General features: G+C 29.8%; 1 protein-coding gene across 2 annotated transcripts; it reads right to left on the bottom strand.

The window, feature by feature from the left end:
* Positions 1 to 1010: 1010 nt before the first annotated feature.
* LOC131952606 (cytosolic purine 5'-nucleotidase-like) lies at positions 1011 to 19492 on the bottom strand. Of its 2 annotated transcripts, XM_059315352.1 has the most exons (18): positions 19351 to 19492; positions 15174 to 15291; positions 14944 to 15017; positions 14361 to 14478; positions 12050 to 12145; positions 11701 to 11789; positions 10913 to 10970; positions 10547 to 10640; positions 9978 to 10057; positions 9546 to 9606; positions 9390 to 9422; positions 9025 to 9126; positions 6960 to 7026; positions 6452 to 6674; positions 6120 to 6180; positions 5894 to 5951; positions 5619 to 5737; positions 1011 to 5248 (listed from the first exon to the last, which is right to left on the bottom strand). In XM_059315352.1, exons 2-18 carry the CDS (start codon positions 15275 to 15277, stop codon positions 4961 to 4963), a joined length of 1725 nt encoding a protein of 574 aa, XP_059171335.1. In that variant the 5' UTR covers positions 15278 to 15291; positions 19351 to 19492; the 3' UTR covers positions 1011 to 4960. The 2 variants fall into 2 exon arrangements, with proteins under 2 accessions (XP_059171335.1, XP_059171336.1); XM_059315353.1 differs by lacking the exons at positions 14944 to 15017; positions 15174 to 15291; positions 19351 to 19492 and adding an exon at positions 14152 to 14256.
* Between the last annotated feature and the right edge of the window lie 434 nt (positions 19493 to 19926).

Genomic DNA, 19926 nt, shown 5'->3' with positions numbered 1-19926 from the left:
CCTACTCACCCTGCAAGTGCAGTTAATATCTGCACAATTGATGTACATAAGTTTGTGTGAGAATGATTTGTATAAAGATTAATTTTACATTTGTTTTTATGCAGCATTTAATGATGAACATTTTGATATTGTGAACAGAAAATAAAAATATCGTGTCAATAAATCAGATGTTTTTTTTTTTACATTGTTGTTTAGTGTGGGATTTAAACAGGCTAAATGTTAGTAGCAGGTACAGTGACGGCTGCTTGCCAATATGTGGCTCTGGAAATTTAGAGCTCTCTGCTGAAAGTTGGTGCTAATGGTTTGTGAGTTACAATCCAGGTTGGAACTGCACTCTGTGCTCATAAAAATGTCTGCAACTCTTTCAGCTGTACCAAGTCTTGCTGCAGAGATATTCCACTCCTTCCTTACCCTACATGCAATAAAATTGTGTGCTGGCTGAAAAAAGCTGGTGTTGGTAGGAAATAAGGGTTAGAGCTTGAATCAGAATTATGATTTGTGAAGCTTTATTAGCACACCATAGTTCTATGTTCTATTGTATTTTTAGAACAAACATGACATTCAACTCATTGTATTACTAATTTAAAAATATTAACCTAATAAAAAATTAAAATAGTTCTTTAATTAAAAAAAAATATTCCCCTCCACAGCACAATGGAAAGTAACAAAAATAGTTTTATACTTCTCCCAACATCATACTTGTTTATTTAACATTCTTTGTTTTTTTTTAAAATATAAGCATTAGTATAGATTTGATAACATTTCAATTAATTCACTAGATAGTTTCAAAATAATTTTCTATTCACTGAAAATAACAAGTCATGTTCTCCACAGCAAATGGTTCTGTTTACCTACCAAAAATCTACATCCTTTCACTAGTTTTTATTGTTTTGCATCACTAATCTACAGGATTTTCAGTAGTTTTTTTTTTTACATTTTCCAAGGAAAGACAATTTTTAAAAAAAACATTCTTTTCAATATTATGAAAAAACAATCAAGGAAATAATGTTTGATAAAACAAAACAAGCAGGTAAATAGCTGTTTATTGATGATCATTATTTCTATACATGGTTTGACCAATCATTTGAAAATACTACTGTACAAAAAATTGTACAAATGGAGCTTAGTTAGAGATACTAAAAACAATATTGTGGTGTTAAAACAATGCTCTACACAAATTGCATAAAAAGTGAGATTGATATGCATCTATAAGATGGAGGATTTCCCTACAAACAACACTAATAGTATTTAAAATGTTCACATTAAAAGAATTTATTGTTGGACTTATCTTTTAATGAAGCAGAGTTATTTCCCTTATGAGATGTTACACAGTAAGAAAAGTTGTTAACAAGCCATAAATCATACTGTTTCAATTTAAGCCATTGTTGCTAGACATATTCAATAAAGAAGTGAATTAAAACCAATTAAAATAAGTACAAAAATATGATGTTTCTGAATTATTTTATCTAAACATTTTGCAAAAAAAATTGATTAAAAAATAAACCAGCTTCTTATTAAAATATATTTTTTCTTGTTTTGTTCTCAATCAAAACTGCCTTCTAAAACAAATTAATTAGTTTTAACATCTGCACTCAATATACACAGTTGAATGACAAATATTTTCAAATATTTGCTTATATCAACCAATCATGTAGGGGAAATGTGCAACATATGTAAACTACAGTGGCAAAGTCTTGCAAATGATAGAGGTTAAAACTTAAATTGGGTATATTAAGACATCAGTGGGAGGGGGGTAGTCTAGTTATTAGTGACAATAAAGATTTTTTTTCTGATTCTCCATTACACTATTTTTGTTTTTTTTCAATCAAAGATTCATTTCAAAAGAAAAAGTAAAATAATTAAGGAAAGTTTTATCAAGTACATAGAGTGGCTCACTTTTATTATATCAAAGTAATACTTGTATTAAAAATAACAATATAGGCCTATTGTCTTTAAATAAATTTTTTTCTGTCTTCTTGTTAATTCCTAAATAAATCTGTTTGTTATGTCATGAAATTTTAATAGCTCTACAGTGATTTTTCTTCTACATGACTTAAAAATCACAAAACAATGAGGTAGATCTAGTTAAATAACTTTAGAATGAATCATAACTTTTGACTTAATACATTTTTGTTATCTTGTAAGATATTATTAATTAAATGCAATATTTTGTTTTTCATGTTATTGCTAGTTTCTCAAGTAAGCATAATTTTTAAATAGAAAGAGCTTCCGAATATGTTGGGCAGACATATTAATGAATGATTTGTAAGTTAATAGGTTAATTGTAGGTTAATTCAGCGAGAGAGAGAGAGAGAGAGAGAGAGAGAGAAAAAAGTACAAAACATAAATTTATATTTGGAAACAAAATTTGTTAACTGGATTGCACAACTGTAAAACCAAAGACTGTAGAGTAATGCAGAAAAAATATTCACCAAATAAAATATCACAAAAAATTTGAGAAATCACAAGATCATCTTTTATTCTGTAAACTTAACTGTTAAAAATAAAAAATATTGATTTTCAAGTCTTAAACAGAGCAGCAACACGATTATCATTTTACTTTTTCTTTTCAGAAATAAAAAAAGTTATAACTCGCAGTTTTCTGTTTGATTTAGCACTCAGATTCATGGTAATATATGGTTATACATTTAGGAAGAGCCTTAAAAAATGTAAACTGACTTGACACTCGTATTATGCTTGAGGATTAAAACTTCAAAACATATAACTCATAAACATTTTTAAATTTAAATAAACACTCTGATTATTAGACTGTCGTACAAATAAATATGAGATTAACATATAAAAGCAGATTAATCATGGGCCAACACAACACTCAAACAACACACATTCCACAATGAATTGTGTTATTTACTTTTATATCAAGGTTGATAAAAAACAAAGTACAAACTATCTACATTTTTATTAAGTACAGGGTGAGACAATAAGAGACCCTGTGGTAATTTTTATTCAAAACAAGTTTAAAAACTGTCAAAGCAAATTAAAAGTATGAAACAAATAACAAACAAAATTTACCACCAGTAGGTTAATGGGTGCAAGTACTAAATGCTCAACGGAAAGTAGGTGATATAAAAATGTGACTACATTTGATTAAGTTGTTAAGAAAAACTTGTTTTAAAAAATAATCTGAACATCAGTAAAGATTTAAATTTTATCACTGTAAGAATTATTTGTTTATCTCTGCAAAACAAAATGAAATACACACAAGCGTTCAGCATGAAAATCGTTGAATGCCAGCTAAGTTAAAAAAAAGTCAAAGAAAAAAGTCAAAAGAAAAAAAAAATCACAAGAAAGTTAAAATATTCAGTGGGAATTCAATAAATACTTTGGCCACAAGGTAATATTTGTGGATTGTAAAAGGTGCAAAAATCTAAAATTATGCTTATTATCAATTGGCAATAAATAATATAATCTTGGCTGTATTATCATTCTCGTTATCATTCACTTTTGATAAATAAAAATTCTTTGAGAAAACATGAAAGGAAAATATTATTGCTTAGGCTTTAAAATAAAAATTTAAAAAATTCTCTCATTTGACAATAGTACTAGTAGGCTTCTTGTCCAAAAACTTTTTAATAAATTTATTTTTTCAAATTTTTATGGCAATCAAGTTTTAATTAAATTTAAATACATTTTTTGTTGTTGATCTGTTTAAAAACTAAAATGTAGAAAAAGAAAACCAGTTAAAAAATCACCGAACTAAAATAATTTAATTAATCAACTTGACAGTTTAATAATAACAAAATAAATCTCCTGTCACTTTAACTACCAGTTAAAAGTAAATATAATACAACATAAAATCCAATGCCAAACCATGTAAAGATAAAATGTTTATCTGTAAGATCCTTTTGCTGGTTGATAAAGCACAAAATGCCACGTATTCAGATCCTTGAGAGAGGAAAAAACTGGGCAGGTAAAAGGCTATTGGTATAAGTAGTAGAATAAAAAAATGCAGGGTGTTTTAACAAAAAACATCTTATACAAAGCTCAAAGTGCAATAAACATATCGTGAGGACTAGAAAACAATATATTATTTCAATTCTTTCCCAAAAAATGCCCATTAATTTTATGATTTTATGAAATAAAATAGTAATAAATATGAAATAAAAACACCACTAACTGATAAAAGTAACCAAAAGTTAAAAGATTTCCATAACCAAACAAGCAGAATAAAATGTAACAAACATTGCAATAAAAATGTGGAACTCAGCACTAGAGATGAGCTCTATAAAGCAGTTTTCTTTTAATTGCAACAACTAATATCCAGTGATGCTAATAGTATTAACAACAGTAACTACTTGGATTTAATCTGAATATTTATAATAATGCCATTGTCAATAAGCTTCAATGCGATGTTACATTATTTAAAATGAAAATTTATAATTGAATACATTTGAGTGAATCTGGAAAACTTTTTTATCAGCAGATTTAGTATAGCTTCAATTATAAAATATCAAACTGAACTTAATTCACATCATGAATAAGCTAATTTCTTATTCTTTCATTACACTGCTTATTTAAATTTATTTAAAGATTGAATTCCGAATTATTGCTCTATAATTACTGGAAGGGTAAACCATTGAAAAAGTTGATTATGTTTTTTTTTATAAATGTATCATGGTGGTTTGCATTTGTTTAAAAACATCAATACATAAATTATCATCTAAAAATGTATCTTTAGGACACTCCAAATATTTTTATAAAAATATTATTACAAGGCAGATGATTAATCTAACTCTATTACTCATTAGCAAACACAGTTTATATATGTACAGTTAAAAATGTGGTTACTTATCAAACCTTAAGTTTCGGTACTACATAATTTGCTTGGTATCGGTTACAACTTTTCTATTGTAGGTAAAAGTACCAAGCTATAATTGTTGAAATAAGTTTTCAATCATCTTTGGAAACTTCACGCCAATGCCCAATTGTCTGACTGGGTTTAGACTTCAAGAACTGGTTGCTCCTTCTCATCAGCGTTTGGGCTGGCGTTGGTGACACTTTTAGGGCTCTCAGAAAGGTCTTCATCTGAGTCACCGTCATCGTGGATGTGCACCACTTTGCGAGGTGGCTCCGCCCACTGCTGTTGATGATTAGTCACTACATCTCTTGTTCGCTTTGGTGTTTGGATTTCAAAACCAGCGTCAGTTGATGATCGGCTGCGATTCACAATGACTTGAGGTTCAAGCTCATGGTGTGAATAATGGTCGACTGTTGCTTCATGTGGCATCTATCATCAAAATATGGCATACATTATCTTCTCAACATTTGTGTATTAATTATAAATATAATTTGTATTATACAATGTTATCTATAAATGATGTCATGCTTATTTTCATAATTTTTTCCCCCAACTCTCTATCATCACTGATTGTAAAAAAAAAATAAGACACTACACTTCAATTTGGTCAAGATTAGATGTATTGATCAATTTCTATTACAATTTCCAAATTGATTTTTATAAATTCTATTTTTCCTGTTTAGGTTGAGTGTGGTGAGGTTGTGTCTCAAAAATGTAGCAAAGAGTTTCAAATTTTGCCCGACAATGGTAAGTAAAGGGGAGAGCACCCTGATTACATGTTTGAACCTGTGTTACTCACCAGCATAGCAGGTGCCCTGAACATGTAGCAGAAGGGATAATGCAGAAGGTTGAGGATAGACGCTGCATAGATGTCTGCATATCTGCGTACTTGGGAAGCAAAGAATGTCTGCCTTGAGCCTGTGAATCAAAACAAGTTTTGCAAAAATGTATGGTCAGTTTTATGTAATATTGACTTAACTTGTAAATTGTTATTTTTTATTACAAAAATAAAGTTTTAGTGGCTGTTTTAAAACAAGTTCATCCCTACCAAAGTAAATATTCTACAAAACCTACCACTCCTAAAAAGGCTTCCCAACATTCCATAGGACATATCCAACTCATGAATGACAGCCTAAATATAAAACAAAAAAGGTGAAATCTATTTTGTTTTAATGTCTAAATAAGTCCCCAGACAAAACTGGGTGTTTTAATGTCTATTATTGTCATCAAACTTTAAACCACTAATTAATTATGTGTAAATGAATAACGATGAAAACAAAGATAATTAATATTGAGTTACCCTTAGGTTATGGTTTATCTGGGAGGTATCTGGTCTCTCAGAAGTGCTGCTATCTAAATGCCTGGTGAAGTAAACAGAGAAGTCATTTATGTATTCAATTAAAATTTGAAAATAAACATTAAGATTGAAAAAAAAAAGCTAGTTTTAAATAAGTTCTTCATGTATATATACAACATCTGGGCATTGTGGGAAACATCTGGCTCTTCTCATCTTACCTCCCAGGCTTTGTGCTTGGATTTCATAATGCATAAGCATTCAATGGTATACTAGGCAATGGAGCCATACATACTTACACTTATAGTTGAATTTTAAAATACTTATTTTGCAGTTACCTATAAATATCTGATAGAGCTATTTCAATCTTGGTCAAGTTGTCAAAGAGCTGTTTCTTGTCAGTCCAGACTTGCAGCTCTGTTGTCAGCTCAGGGATGATCAGAAATGTGCGCCAGCCTCGGATTTTCTTCGACTTGAGAATGTCACCAAAAATGTGGTCTCCCACATAGAGAACATCACTGCCTTTAGCCCCCATTAGGTGTGAGATCACTTCACAGGATCCTGAAACATGTGTACACCTTTATACTACAGATATTGTGCTATAATATTTTAAGAAACATTTTACAACTTTTAATGAACAGCGTAATTATCAGTGAGAAAATGTTTCATTTAATTTTAAAAATTAGATTATTTAAGAAATTTGATTATCTATTAAGCAAACTTTAACAAACATACATCTCATTAATTATCATCTACATCTTTTTTCCTTATTTGAATAACCTGTCATTAAGAGATTAGAAAATTGAGTTCAGCCCACACAAATGTACAATACAAATTATTACTTGCCTCCTGAATAGATTTCTCCACTTTTGATTGGTCCTAAGTGATGACCAAGGCTCAGAGCACCAGTTGTCTAAAAATAAAATGAAAAAGTTCTACCATAGAAATCAATAAAAAAAAAAAAAAAAAATCTCAATATGTAATTTTGTTGCCCATACAAGTTTTTGGGTTTTATAAAATGTTTTCATTAGTAAACGCAAACAGCCTACTCTACACCACCCATCTAATTCTTTTTTTTTGGAGCTAAGTGTTTGAAGAGGTCAGGACAAGGAAAAGATATGTAACAGCTGTCTACCCACTATACAAGTCTTAGCAAAAATTAATTGCTTTTTATAACATGCCTGTCATAATGCCATAATACATTTTTAAATGCAATTTATTTGTATATCAGACATAGCAGTTTTAAACTATTCAAGCTTGTTTAACAGGAAAAGAACAACAATCAGGTGTAAAAAAAAACCCCATCTAAATGGAATCTGTTAAAGCTAACTGAATTATACTTTTAAGCTCAGGCTAGTAAATTACGTCTATTAAGAAAGCGATAAATCATTTAACTATTTGGGTTTACAAAAAGGGGTTTAAATCTTTTCAACAAAAACAAAAAAAGATGCTATAGACCTACTTATTTATGAGGTAGAATAAAGTGTAAATAAAAGTTTGAGCTGTTACTTACAGAATAGTTAACTGTATTTTACCAAACATTACAGTGATTTGTTAAGTTCAAAATAAAATAGTGATTAAAAGCAGTGGGAAAAGTCTAAGTTAGTCTAAGATAATGATTTGGTTAATTCATAACAACTTAAAAAACTGATTTCAATTTCATTTTGATTTCATGTGGTCTATTTTAGCATTTAGAGTTCAAAATAAAATCTACATAAAAAAGAGCAAATTGCGAATTTTTAAAAAGGCCTAATTTGAACATCTGGTAATACTTTGTATTTGCCTTGATGTTAAAAGGTGTAAGATAAAAAATAGAAGCATTTGAATAGCTATAAGTCTACAATATTTTACAAATGTTTGTGGTGTTAGATCTATATTTTTATTATTCTATTTTTAATCCTCTAAAACTTTGCAACCATACTAGTTTATATTTTTAATTCCTTTAAAGTAGTTATTGAGTAAAACTTTTTTCTGCCTAGCTACTCCATTATCAACTAGACCCATTGGACAAAGTGAGTAATATTAATTAACTAATGAGGTTTATGTTTTAGAAGTAATAAGCTTGTGTTCCATAAATTTAGTAACAAACAAAATTGTGTGTAAAGCTCTAGCTCTAAAGGATGTAAATAAAAGGGGGGTAAGAAAGGGGGAGGGAATTGAAGGGCAACAAAACCACAAGTGCAGGAACTTCTGGTACCTGTCTGGTCTACACAGGTGTTCAATTTTGCAGGGAGACAGGCAAAAAAATGCTATGGGATAAAAACACACCAACAAATAGGAACTTCATCAAAATTATCGTTAAAGCATAACTGTTATTAGTATTAAAAAAACTGTAATCAAGGACATTTAATTCTACTTTTTGTGAAACTCAAGTCTAGCACTCAATTTTAAAAATTTCACATCAAATCAGGGATGTGTAATTATAGGCACCAGTTCTAGATTTTAAAAATCTTACCTTGAAAACTGAATCAAATTTTTTCATCTGACATTAAAAACTTATAGCTATACACTAAAGACTTAACACTAAATAGTATATTAGTAAAATCTTAAAATGTTTTAAAAGCATGGAGTAAACGCTCATATTTGAAGATTAACTATTTAACTTTTAACGCTTGTTAGGTATCATCATCCATAAATGATATCACGGATGGGAGGGGGTGTTCTTCATAAGTTGTTGAGGATGGGGGGGGGGGGGGGGGAAGAGAAAGGTTGTAAAAATATAAACTGATTGTTGAAATGAGGGGTTTGGAATTTTGTGACATTATTACACAAAGGGGGTGTCTGGCTATTTGTGATGATTGATAGGTCATGGGTGTAAGAAAATTGGTACAAATAATAAGATATCATATATGGATGACCCTTTAGCAGAAATAAAAACTGCATCAACCAGGAACAACGAAACAAAACTTACAGTGTCCACCCTTCTTAAGATGGTTCCATCTTCAAAAAACAAGGGTTTCATGGCATCAACCACAACACAGTCCCAGTAGGATGTCCAGTGACGACCACCATTCTACATCAAGATGGCAGGCAACAGTTCATTAACAATAGCAACATTATTTTTTACACCACCATTCTACATCAAGATGGCAGGCAACATTTCATTAACAATAGCAACATTATTTTTTACACCACCATTCTACATCAAGATGGCAGGCAACAGTTCATTAACAATAGCAACATTATTTTTTACATTATTTTAACAGCTAAATTTTACTTAAACTCATTTGTAAGATTTAAAATAAAATTTTGATATTATATTAAAAAAAAACTTACTTTAGGATAATCTAAGAGATAGGTCATAATTCTCTGTAATAGGGTAAAAACGTAGTTAGATAACTAACAAAATATATATCTTCATAAAAATATTCATAAGCTAAAATAAAAGTTTTCATTTATTGTGTACAAGAATGAAATTAATCACGAACTCACATTAGTGTATTCATAGCCACTGTTTGTGATCAGTACAGCTTTAGCTCCAATGTGACGAATTCTGGAAAACAACAGTTTAACAATGTGGCGCCTTGCTTTTTGCTGGAGTAGTTTTACTAGTATATATGACTTGGGCCGACATGCCCTTGTGCAGACTGACAAAAGACTGACATGTCAATGAGAAGACTGAAAAAAAAAGCTTTTTTTTGTATTGGTGTAACTTTGTAAGTCTGACTTATGCCCCTCAAAAGTTGGTTGTTGTCTTTTTCTAGGGCTGTGTTAGGCCAAGTCAATATTATTTTTTTGTTTACCTGTCTAGCAAAATAGGTTGTCCTTATGCCATATCTATTACCTGTCTAACAAAATAAGTTCCTAATGCCATATTTATTACCTGTCTAGCATAATAAGTTTTCCTTATGCCATATCTATTACCTGTCTAGCAAAATAGGGAGTCTCTCATCCTTATGGACATATTTGTCCAGATTGGCCATGGTACAAGCTTTCAAATCACCCTAATAAGACACAAGATTTTATTAAATAAAAATTCTATTTAAGACTTACCATAATACAAATATATATATATATATATATATATATATATATATATATATATATATATATAAAACAAGTATAACAGTGCTCTTTCAGAAATGTATATATGTATATTATTTACAATCTTATGAGGAGTACTTACATGTACAGTTGTTTTAGTGAAAATTAATTTTTCTAATAATACAATAATTTTATTCAAATAGGTAGATTTTTTATTTTTAAAATTTTTATTGCTGAAATTGTGCTGTAGATTAAAATACTATATAATTTACTTATATTGTTTTTTAAGAAAGGTTATCACATAGGGCCATAAAACAATCCATTTGAGTTTGTTCAAGTAAGTATGACTAAGATTATGACCAGAGGAAGTTTTGATATATATAGCCCTACCACAGAACACTAAGATGGCTAAATAATATTTATGATCAAATGAAAAAGTCTCGACTCACATGATTGTGTAACCAGTCCAAGGCACCGCGGACATCTTGAAAAATTGATTTATAAGACATGTGGACATTTCCATAAGTGACTCCTGTTTTAGTTCTGGTTTTAAAAATGAATATTAGAATCATTAAATACTTTTTATTACATTTTATGGTCCAAGAATATAATAATTTGATAAACCTATAAATTTTAGTTTTTTTCTTTATGTTTGACTAGAGCTAAACTGGGCTACTGTAGTGATAATTTTCAAAATAAACAAGACAATACATTTTAAATATTTTAAATATTTAAAGAAACATTGAAGAGACTTATAGTTTTTTGGCTACTGAAACAAATAATAGAGGTTCTCATGTCTTGGATGAAAAACTTACTTGGTATATTGTTTATTGCTGGCAAAAAAGTTGATGATACAAGCCAGCATGTAAGTCTCTACAAAAAGAAACAAAAAAACTGATGATACAAGCCAGCATGTAAGTCTCTACAAAAAGAAACAAAAAAGTTGAAGATACAAGCCAGCATTTAAGTCTCTACAAAAAGAAACAAAAAAGTTGATGATACAAGCCAGCATGTAAGTCTCTACAAAAAGAAACAAAAAAGTTGATGATACAAGCCAGCATTTAAGTCTCTACAAAAAGAAACAAAAAAGTTGATGATACAAGCCAGCATGTAAGTCTCTACAAAAAGAAACAAAAAACTGATTTTACAAACCAGCACAGAAACTTTATTAAACAGTTGGGGATACACAAGATGAGTAAAGTAAATTAACTATGCTGCACTGATTAAATATTGGTAATCATTGTGAAAAAAGAAATTTTGCAATTCTCTGAAAGACATTAAAAACAAATAAGCAGGTAGAGTGGACAAACATTTGCCAAGCAAATACATGTAGTAATAATAAATGGAATGAATCAGTAATGAAAGGAATGTATCAGTAATGAAAGGAATGTATCAGTAATGAAATGAATGTATCAGTAATGAAAGGAATGTATCAGTAATGAAAGGAATGTATCAGTAATGAAAGGAATGTATCAGTAATGAAAGGAATGTATCAATAATGAAAGGAATGTAGCAGTAATGAAAGGAATATAGCAGTAATGAGAGGAATGTAACACTAATGAAAAGAATGTATCAGTAATGAAAATCTAGAGAGGAAACTAACCTGGGATGTTGAAGAGAGTATTGAGGACATAGAGCCTGTTGTCATCTAGTTGTATATATTTATTAGGGTACAGCTCTGACACTTCATGACTGCAAGAAAAAGTAAATATCACCTCAACATATCTAAACATACCAACCTCAATACATCATTAGATCAAGTCCAAATTTAGTGGTACAAATAAATAGCAAGTTTTTTGATCAATAGAATTATGGTCAGGTGAAAAGGCTTAGTTAGTAATTAAAAGTACCACACCTTCACATTGTCAACTAACTAATCACTTTACTTTTTCTCTTTAAAATTTTACGGCACATACTTAAATGAGAAATAAAATATACAAGTAAAAACGTACGGTTTAAGGAACTGGAACCCATGAACACAAACCAAAATGTTGCCATGTGAGTCGACTTTCAACAAGTTTCCATATGTTTTATCAAACCACAATCCCCTGAAATAAAACAGGAACAATACCTAACACACAGGCTAGCAATAACTAGGGAAATTATAAACTTATATAAAATTTATCGTAATTTACTTCCTATGGCCACAACAAAATCAAACAGATCAAATGGAAATACCCCGTTGTATGTAGGTGTATATATGTGTGGTATAATCTTATTATATTTACCTCTGCTGTTGCACCAGCTAATTTATTTATAAAACCTCATATTGATATTTCACTTATTAAATATAAATTAAAAGCAGATTAATGCATGAAAAGAGTTGCTTTTGAAAAAACTATATGTAAAGAAGTGCATTAAAAGTGTATTAAAAATAAGTTATCCTTAAACACTAGCTGTACTTTAATAGTTAGTTGGTTAATAGCACTAAACTATTCAATGTTTTAGCGCTAAAACTGTCTCAGTTTAAAAATTGCATAAAGTGTCAGTTTGAACTAAGTGTTGAGACATTACTTTCCCATCATCATGTGGATTTTTTAAGTAACAATAAAATTGTAAAAGCATTTGTACTTGTATTTTAGCCAAGCAGATGGATTCTAGCAGCTTTGAAAAAGTTGAAAATGTATGAAACACACACATCCCTCTATTCTACCCCATGACCTCTCATATAGTATGTGTCAAATTTTATGAAGCCTTGGGTAGGAAATTTAGTCCAGACTCTTCCCTCTTGGGAAACAATTTTTGGAGCTACAACACTAACTCTCTAGAAGGAGATTTTAGTTCTTCTGGTACTACAGTAGTAGGAGGATTTTAAAATTGTGTATGGTACTACAGTAGTAGGAGGATTTTAAAATTGTGTATGGTACTTCAGTAGTAGGAGGATTTTAAAATTGTGTATGGTACTTCAGTAGTAGGAGGATTTTAAAATTGTGTATGGTACTTCAGTAGTAGGAGGATTTTAAAATTGTGTATGGTACTACAGTAGTAGGAGGAATTTAAAATTGTGTATGGTACTTCAGTAGTAGGAGGATTTTAAAATTGTGTATGGTACTTCAGTAGTAGGAGGATTTTAAAATTGTGTATGGTACTTCAGTAGTAGGAGGATTTTAAAATTGTGTATGGTACTTCAGTAGTAGGAGGATTTTAAAATTTTGTATAGTACTACAGTAGTAGGAGGATTTAAAAATTTTGTATGGTACTACAGTAGTGATTATATGAAGAGTGTTTTAATTATTGTTGTACTTCAGCACTAGCAAAGAGAAAATATTTTGCGGCTTGATTTATTTGTGCAATGTAAAAAATATGATATGTTCTATAGCAAATGCTGATTATACATGGGAAGTGTTATGTAGCAAATATTATGAATTATTTTTCCCTAGCCGGAATACTTGGGATTGACTGACTTATGTTAGTGAGGATTTCTGTGTGCTTGCGAAGCCCTACATAACAGGTGGACACTCATAAACCATAGAACCAGTATTAATTTGGTAAAGACTGAGTACTCTTTTGTTATAGAATTGCCATGTTATACACCCAATTTCCCTTTGTTACATTAACAGATATTTTATTTACTAGACATTTTCTCATTGATGTGCTAAAAATTACACTATTTATATTGTATTTCAAACTTGGCAAGCGAATTTCTATTTTTTCTTAATAGCTAGTATAGAAATACATAAGAAATAAGTTATTTCAGTTTAGGATTAGAGTTAAGATTATCAGCTAGTATTAGTTGAAATTAAGGAAAAATTATAACAAAAGATTGTATCAACTGGGATGACTACTGCTTGAGAAACCCAAACACAAAAAAATTAAGGGGACATCTTTTTAAATTGTACATAGTAGATGAAAAAAAATCTGATTTGAAATTCTACACAGATATTTAAAATGTTGACCTAATAACATCAAAATATATTTTTTTAACTTTAGATAAAAGATATCCTAAGTGATGTGTTAAAAAAACATTGTCAAAAGCAATATAAATTTTACTTTTCCCTAGGAAAGTCAAATGTGCTATGCTCATGGTTACATATTGATGAAGTAATGTATGTACCAAGTGAACATTCACGCTTAAGGTCACCTGCCCCTCATGAGCTGGATAGCATTATAAACACAAGGATCTCTGGGCTCAAACTACCCATCCTGCTCTAAACTGCAACTGGAACAACGAAAAAAGGTTATCATATCAATTATGAACTCAAAGATTCTCAAGGGACCCTGAGCTCAATACATAAAGAACTGGAAGAGAAGCCAGTAACTCACCTTACAGGAAATGATGGATCATATTCAAACTGATCAATTTCTTGAGGATACCCAATGTCTATAAGTCTTGTTTTGAGGAGGTTAAAGCCCATGGCTTCGTAAACTGGTGACTTGTAAACTATAAAATAAAATAGCTCAGTTAAGTGGAATAACAGTAACTAAAATAACATGACTTTTGACAAGCGAATAAATATAATAACAATAGACATATCAAAGCATTTGATAGCTTCAAGTTATATAAATGGGCTTTTATAAAATAATGTGACTTTAACTTTAATACTCATTAGGTGTCAGATTTTAGATAAACCTTTTTCCAAAGGCAACCTAACTGACAAGAATCTAACACTTTAAAATACTTTCCATTTCTTTAAAATGTCTATCATTTGTTCAATATAGCAGCCATTTGTTTAAAATACCCATTATTTGTTCAAAATACCAGCCATTTGTTCAAATATATACCTAACATTTGTTCAAAATATTATGATTAGTTTAAGATTCCTATAACTTGCTCAAAACATGATTTTTTTCAAAATAACTATTAGTTCAAATTCTTATCATTCACTTCCAATTAAAAAAAAAATACCTGCAAGTGTATAGTCCATATCAAAGCCATAGAATTTTATTTTATCCAGGTGCAAACCACGGTTGACAAAAATTCTTGAAAAGAAACAATTACAAAAAAAAAATGAAACTTTAGGGCCACAGTTGACTGAGGTCAATTAATAGATGTTGGTTTGGTTAAAAAAGTAACAATTTAAAAAATTCAAAACGTTTTAAAGAAGTTGTAAGAAAGTTTGAAGCAAGTCAAGCTACCTGTGCTGTGGATCCCGTTTAAAAACTTTCAGGTTCTGAAACATGCCGTTACTTCCATGTCCATTGGCCATCACAGTTGAGTCTACAGGTTCACCAGTGGACATTTTAACTTCCTAATCTAAAACCATAACATTAAAACAAAATTGACTAATTGGACATTTTAACTTCCTAATCTAAAACCATAACATTAAAACAAAAATTAACTAAGTAGACATTTTAACTTCTTAATCTAAAACCATAACATTAAAACAAAATTAACTTATTGGACATTTTAACTTCCTAATCTAAAACCATAACATTAAAACAAAATTAACTTATTGGACATTTTAACTTCCTAATCTAAAACCATAACATTAAAACAAAATTAACTTATTGGACATTTTAACTTCCTAATCTAAAACCATAACATTAAAACAAAATTGACTAATTAGACATTTTAACTTCCTAATCTAAAACCATAACATTAAAACAAAATTAACTTATTGGACATTTTAACTTCCTAATCTAAAACCATAACATTAAAACAAAATTAACTTATTGGACATTTTAACTTCCTAATCTAAAACCATAACATTAAAACAAAATTAACTTATTGGACATTTTAACTTCCTAATCTAAAACCATAACATTAAAACAAAATTAACTTATTGGACATTTTAACTTCCTAATCTAAAACCATAACATTAAAACAAAATTGACTAATTAGACATTTTTACTTCCTAATCTAAAACCATAACATTAAAACAAAATTGACTAATTAGACATTTTTACTTCCTAATCTAAAACCATAACATTAAAACAAAATTGACTAATTAGACATTTTTACTTCCTAATCTAAAACCATAACATTAAAACAAAATTGACTAATTGGACATTTTAACTTCCTAATCTAAAACCATAACATTAAAACAAAATTAACTTATTGGACATTTTAACTTCCTAATCTAAAACCATAACATTAAAACAAAATTAACTTATTGGACATTTTAACTTCCTAATCTAAAACCATAACATTAAAACAAAATTGACTAATTAGACATTTTAACTTCCTAATCTAAAACCATAACATTAAAACAAAATTAACTTATTGGACATTTTAACTTCCTAATCTAAAACCATAACATTAAAACAAAATTAACTTATTGGACATTTTAACTTCCTAATCTAAAACCATAACATTAAAACAAAATTAACTTATTGGACATTTTAACTTCCTAATCTAAAACCATAACATTAAAACAAAATTAACTTATTGGACATTTTAACTTCCTAATCTAAAACCATAACATTAAAACAAAATTGACTAATTAGACATTTTTACTTCCTAATCTAAAACCATAACATTAAAACAAAATTGACTAATTAGACATTTTTACTTCCTAATCTAAAACCATAACATTAAAACAAAATTGACTAATTAGACATTTTTACTTCCTAATCTAAAACCATAACATTAAAACAAAATTGACTAATTGGACATTTTAACTTCCTAATCTAAAACCATAACATTAAAACAAAATTGACTAATTGGACATTTTAACTTCCTAATCTAAAACCATAACATTAAAACAAAATTGACTAACTGGACATTTTTACTTCCTAATCTAAAACCATAACATTAAAACAAAATTGACTAACTGGACATTTTAACTTCCTAATCTAAAACCATAACATTAAAACAAAATTGACTTATTGGACATTTTAACTTCCTAATCTAAAACCATAACATTAAAACAAAATTAACTTATTGGACATTTTAACTTCCTAATCTAAAACCATAACATTAAAACAAAATTAACTTATTGGACATTTTAACTTCCTAATCTAAAACCATCACATTAAAACAAAAATTGACTTAGTGGACATGTGAACTTCCTAATCTTTAACCATAGCATTACAAAAACCAGATTTACTTTACACGGAGATTATAACTTCTCAGCTTGATAATCTAAACCATACCATCATAAAAACCAGATTGACTAAGTGCACATAAAATAAAAAAAACCTTAAAACAGTTCTACTAAAGATGGTCCAGATGAATTTATATCAGTACTGTTGCCTTGGTTACACACACAAAACAACTGGTATCAGTAAAAAATAGAAGCATTGCAATATAAAAAAATAGTAAAGTTAATTAATGTAATAACTGATGTACATTTTTGTCTCTGATAATAAATCCACTAGAATTGCAGTATTTAATGGCAGATGACTAAAAACTTAAACTGAGTTCATTATAAAGTAGCCCAAGTTAACTAAGTAAATATGCTAACTAAACTTATTCAATAGGCTTAAAGACTAACCTAAGTTCACAAATACTTAATTTTAAATGGTAGCTTTTTAAATATATGTGTAAAGTAAACACCAATCTAAGCATATGCTCAAAGTGTGTTCAAAGTTAAAAATACAGCCAATGGAGGTGTTTTATGGGACTACACTGGATATTTCAAAGTCCCCACCCATGGAGCAATGTTTAACAACATCTAGGCCTACTCCTTTTTAAAAAGTTTTAAAAAGAGTTAATTAGGCCTTTGTTAACCAACCCACCAAACAGCTTAAAACATATTTAATGACATTCAATATTGAATCAAAAGGCTAACAATACAACAATATTTAATTTTAGAAATACTATTTATTGATATATTTCTATACTGTTTAATTTCATTTGTTTTTACCCTGAGCTTTAAGTGTATTATTTATACCAGTATAAATATTATTATGATTATAATAGCCTAGTAAGATAAAGTATAACATAAAGCATTAATTTTATGATATGAACAGCCACAAAGGTTTTGTTGACTTATTAAAGAATTTTCTAACGTTGAAAATACAATAACATTATTCTAAAACATCTCAAAGGCTATACAAATGACAATCCAAATTACTGTACCTAAATATCTACAGCCACAACAGAAGTAACAGGAGCATCATTTTGTCTTGACAAAAGAAAACCCAAAACCAGAATAAAAACTATTGCAACCAGTTAAACTATTGTTATAATTAGGTGTCGAAGCCTACTGCTACCAATGCTTGAAAACTTGACCAAAGCATGGTCTTGAAAAATAAGTCTTGTGGTTTACTACAAAATAGATTCATACATCATTATTATTAGAAAAAAGTTTTAATGATTAATGTTTGTGTAGGTGTGATATTTTTAGGATAGAACAGTGGTTTTATTTCCTCTTCGATCTCATCCCTAACTGGCAATAAATATTAAATTACTACATATGATGGAACACTTGCATTGCTGACAAAAACAAACAAAAATGAGGTTGTGACATAAACAATGGATAAGAAGTTTTATGATGGATTATACAAATGGTGAGGTGCTAACTCATGGTTACATAATCTTATAATGGTATTATTACAATTTGCTGACTTTGCCCACATTAGTTGTACCCACTACTAGATCTATGACTAGATCTAAATCTAGTTGATTTTTTTTCTAGTAGTAGAACTGTAGTAGGCAGAGAACTAGAAATCTAGGTGGCAATAAACTTAATAAACTAATATTTAGGCCCTAAGCCCTGGCTTATACACAATACTATAATACACACATATACAATATATAGTATATGCTTATAGGCCTAGTGTATTGGCCTACATAATATATTAGAAAATTCTAGATCTAGTACAGTAATATAGTAATAACTAGTAGGCTACCATTTTAATATATAGGCTTATAGATGATTATTTCCTACATTGGACATACATCATTAACATAGCTGCTATGACAGCAGGCCTACATATAACATAGTATACAAAATTATACATGATGAGTAGGGGGCCTACATATTATATAACATTTTACAATCCAACTAGATCTACTACTTGACTAGAAATCTACTAGACTACTTTAGTAGCCAATTTAGTAAGGCCAAGGCTAGATCCACTAACTTAGTAAAAAGAATACTTTGAAAATCATGAGATGTAAATTTAGACCTAGAATCTAGATATATTGTGACGCATTATCATAACAAAATTTAAAAAAAAGTGTGTGAGGTAAAGATGTTAAAGTTCACATTCCAATCCCCATTAAATCATAAATCTTATTCTTAGACTTAGAATCTAGGTCTTAGGCCCACTTCACTAGGCCCAGTCTGAGCTGAGTCTAAAAACGAAGCAGTTTATTCTGGATCTCCTAAAGCAAGTAAAACGAAATACATGTAAATTTACGTACCTAAAACGATAGATTACCACTTAAGCAACGAATGATGGTATTGAAATGTGAAAGGTTGCAAAATTGAAAGGCTTTGTTGTTAATATTTATTTACAGTTACAGTGACCCACTTTTCCGTCACGAAAACAAACAGCTGTTTAAAAAGGAGTTTATACCGGAAGTGAAAGCTATTTATTTATAGCCACAAAAATCACGTGACATGCAAGAAAATGTTTTGGGAAGTGTGGGGGTGCTTTTGATAAGCTTTTAACTTTGACCCCACAGTCTGATAGTTTTTCAGTCTGTCTGTTGGCTTGTAGCGAATCCTGTAACTCAGTTTTAACCCTCTCCCAACAGTGTTTCTTCCAGACCTTTTTCTCCGGGGGGGGGGGGGGGGGGGGGGGGCAATAGACTTTCTTCGGGGGGGGGGGGGGGGGCGACACTGTTAAAAGTATATATTTTCTATCGGAGGGGGGGGGGCGGTAGAATTTTTCGGGGGGGGGGGGGGGGGGGGGGGGGCTTCGGTCTCCCAATGCAGCATTTTCGTTCAAACTTCGATGACAACGCTTGGATCCCATATTTAAATATACTAAATTT

Source organism: Physella acuta, unplaced genomic scaffold (genome assembly GCF_028476545.2).
Source record: "Physella acuta isolate Inbredline_101_S28 unplaced genomic scaffold, ASM2847654v3 ptg000880l, whole genome shotgun sequence".
Lineage (NCBI taxonomy): Eukaryota > Metazoa > Mollusca > Gastropoda > Physidae > Physella > Physella acuta.
This window is presented reverse-complemented; position numbering and strand designations above follow the sequence as displayed.

Coding starts and splice junctions, on each gene's coding strand:
- LOC131952606 (XM_059315352.1), bottom strand. CDS start 15,277: ATGTCCACTGGTGAACCTGTAGACTCAACTGTGATGGCCAATGGACAT. Junction 6,675..6,959: donor TGGAGAAATCTATTCAGGAG/GCAAGTAATAAT, acceptor CACATGTTTCAG/GATCCTGTGAAGTGATCTCA. Junction 5,249..5,618: donor TCAGGGCACCTGCTATGCTG/GTGAGTAACACA, acceptor TTTTGATGATAG/ATGCCACATGAAGCAACAGT.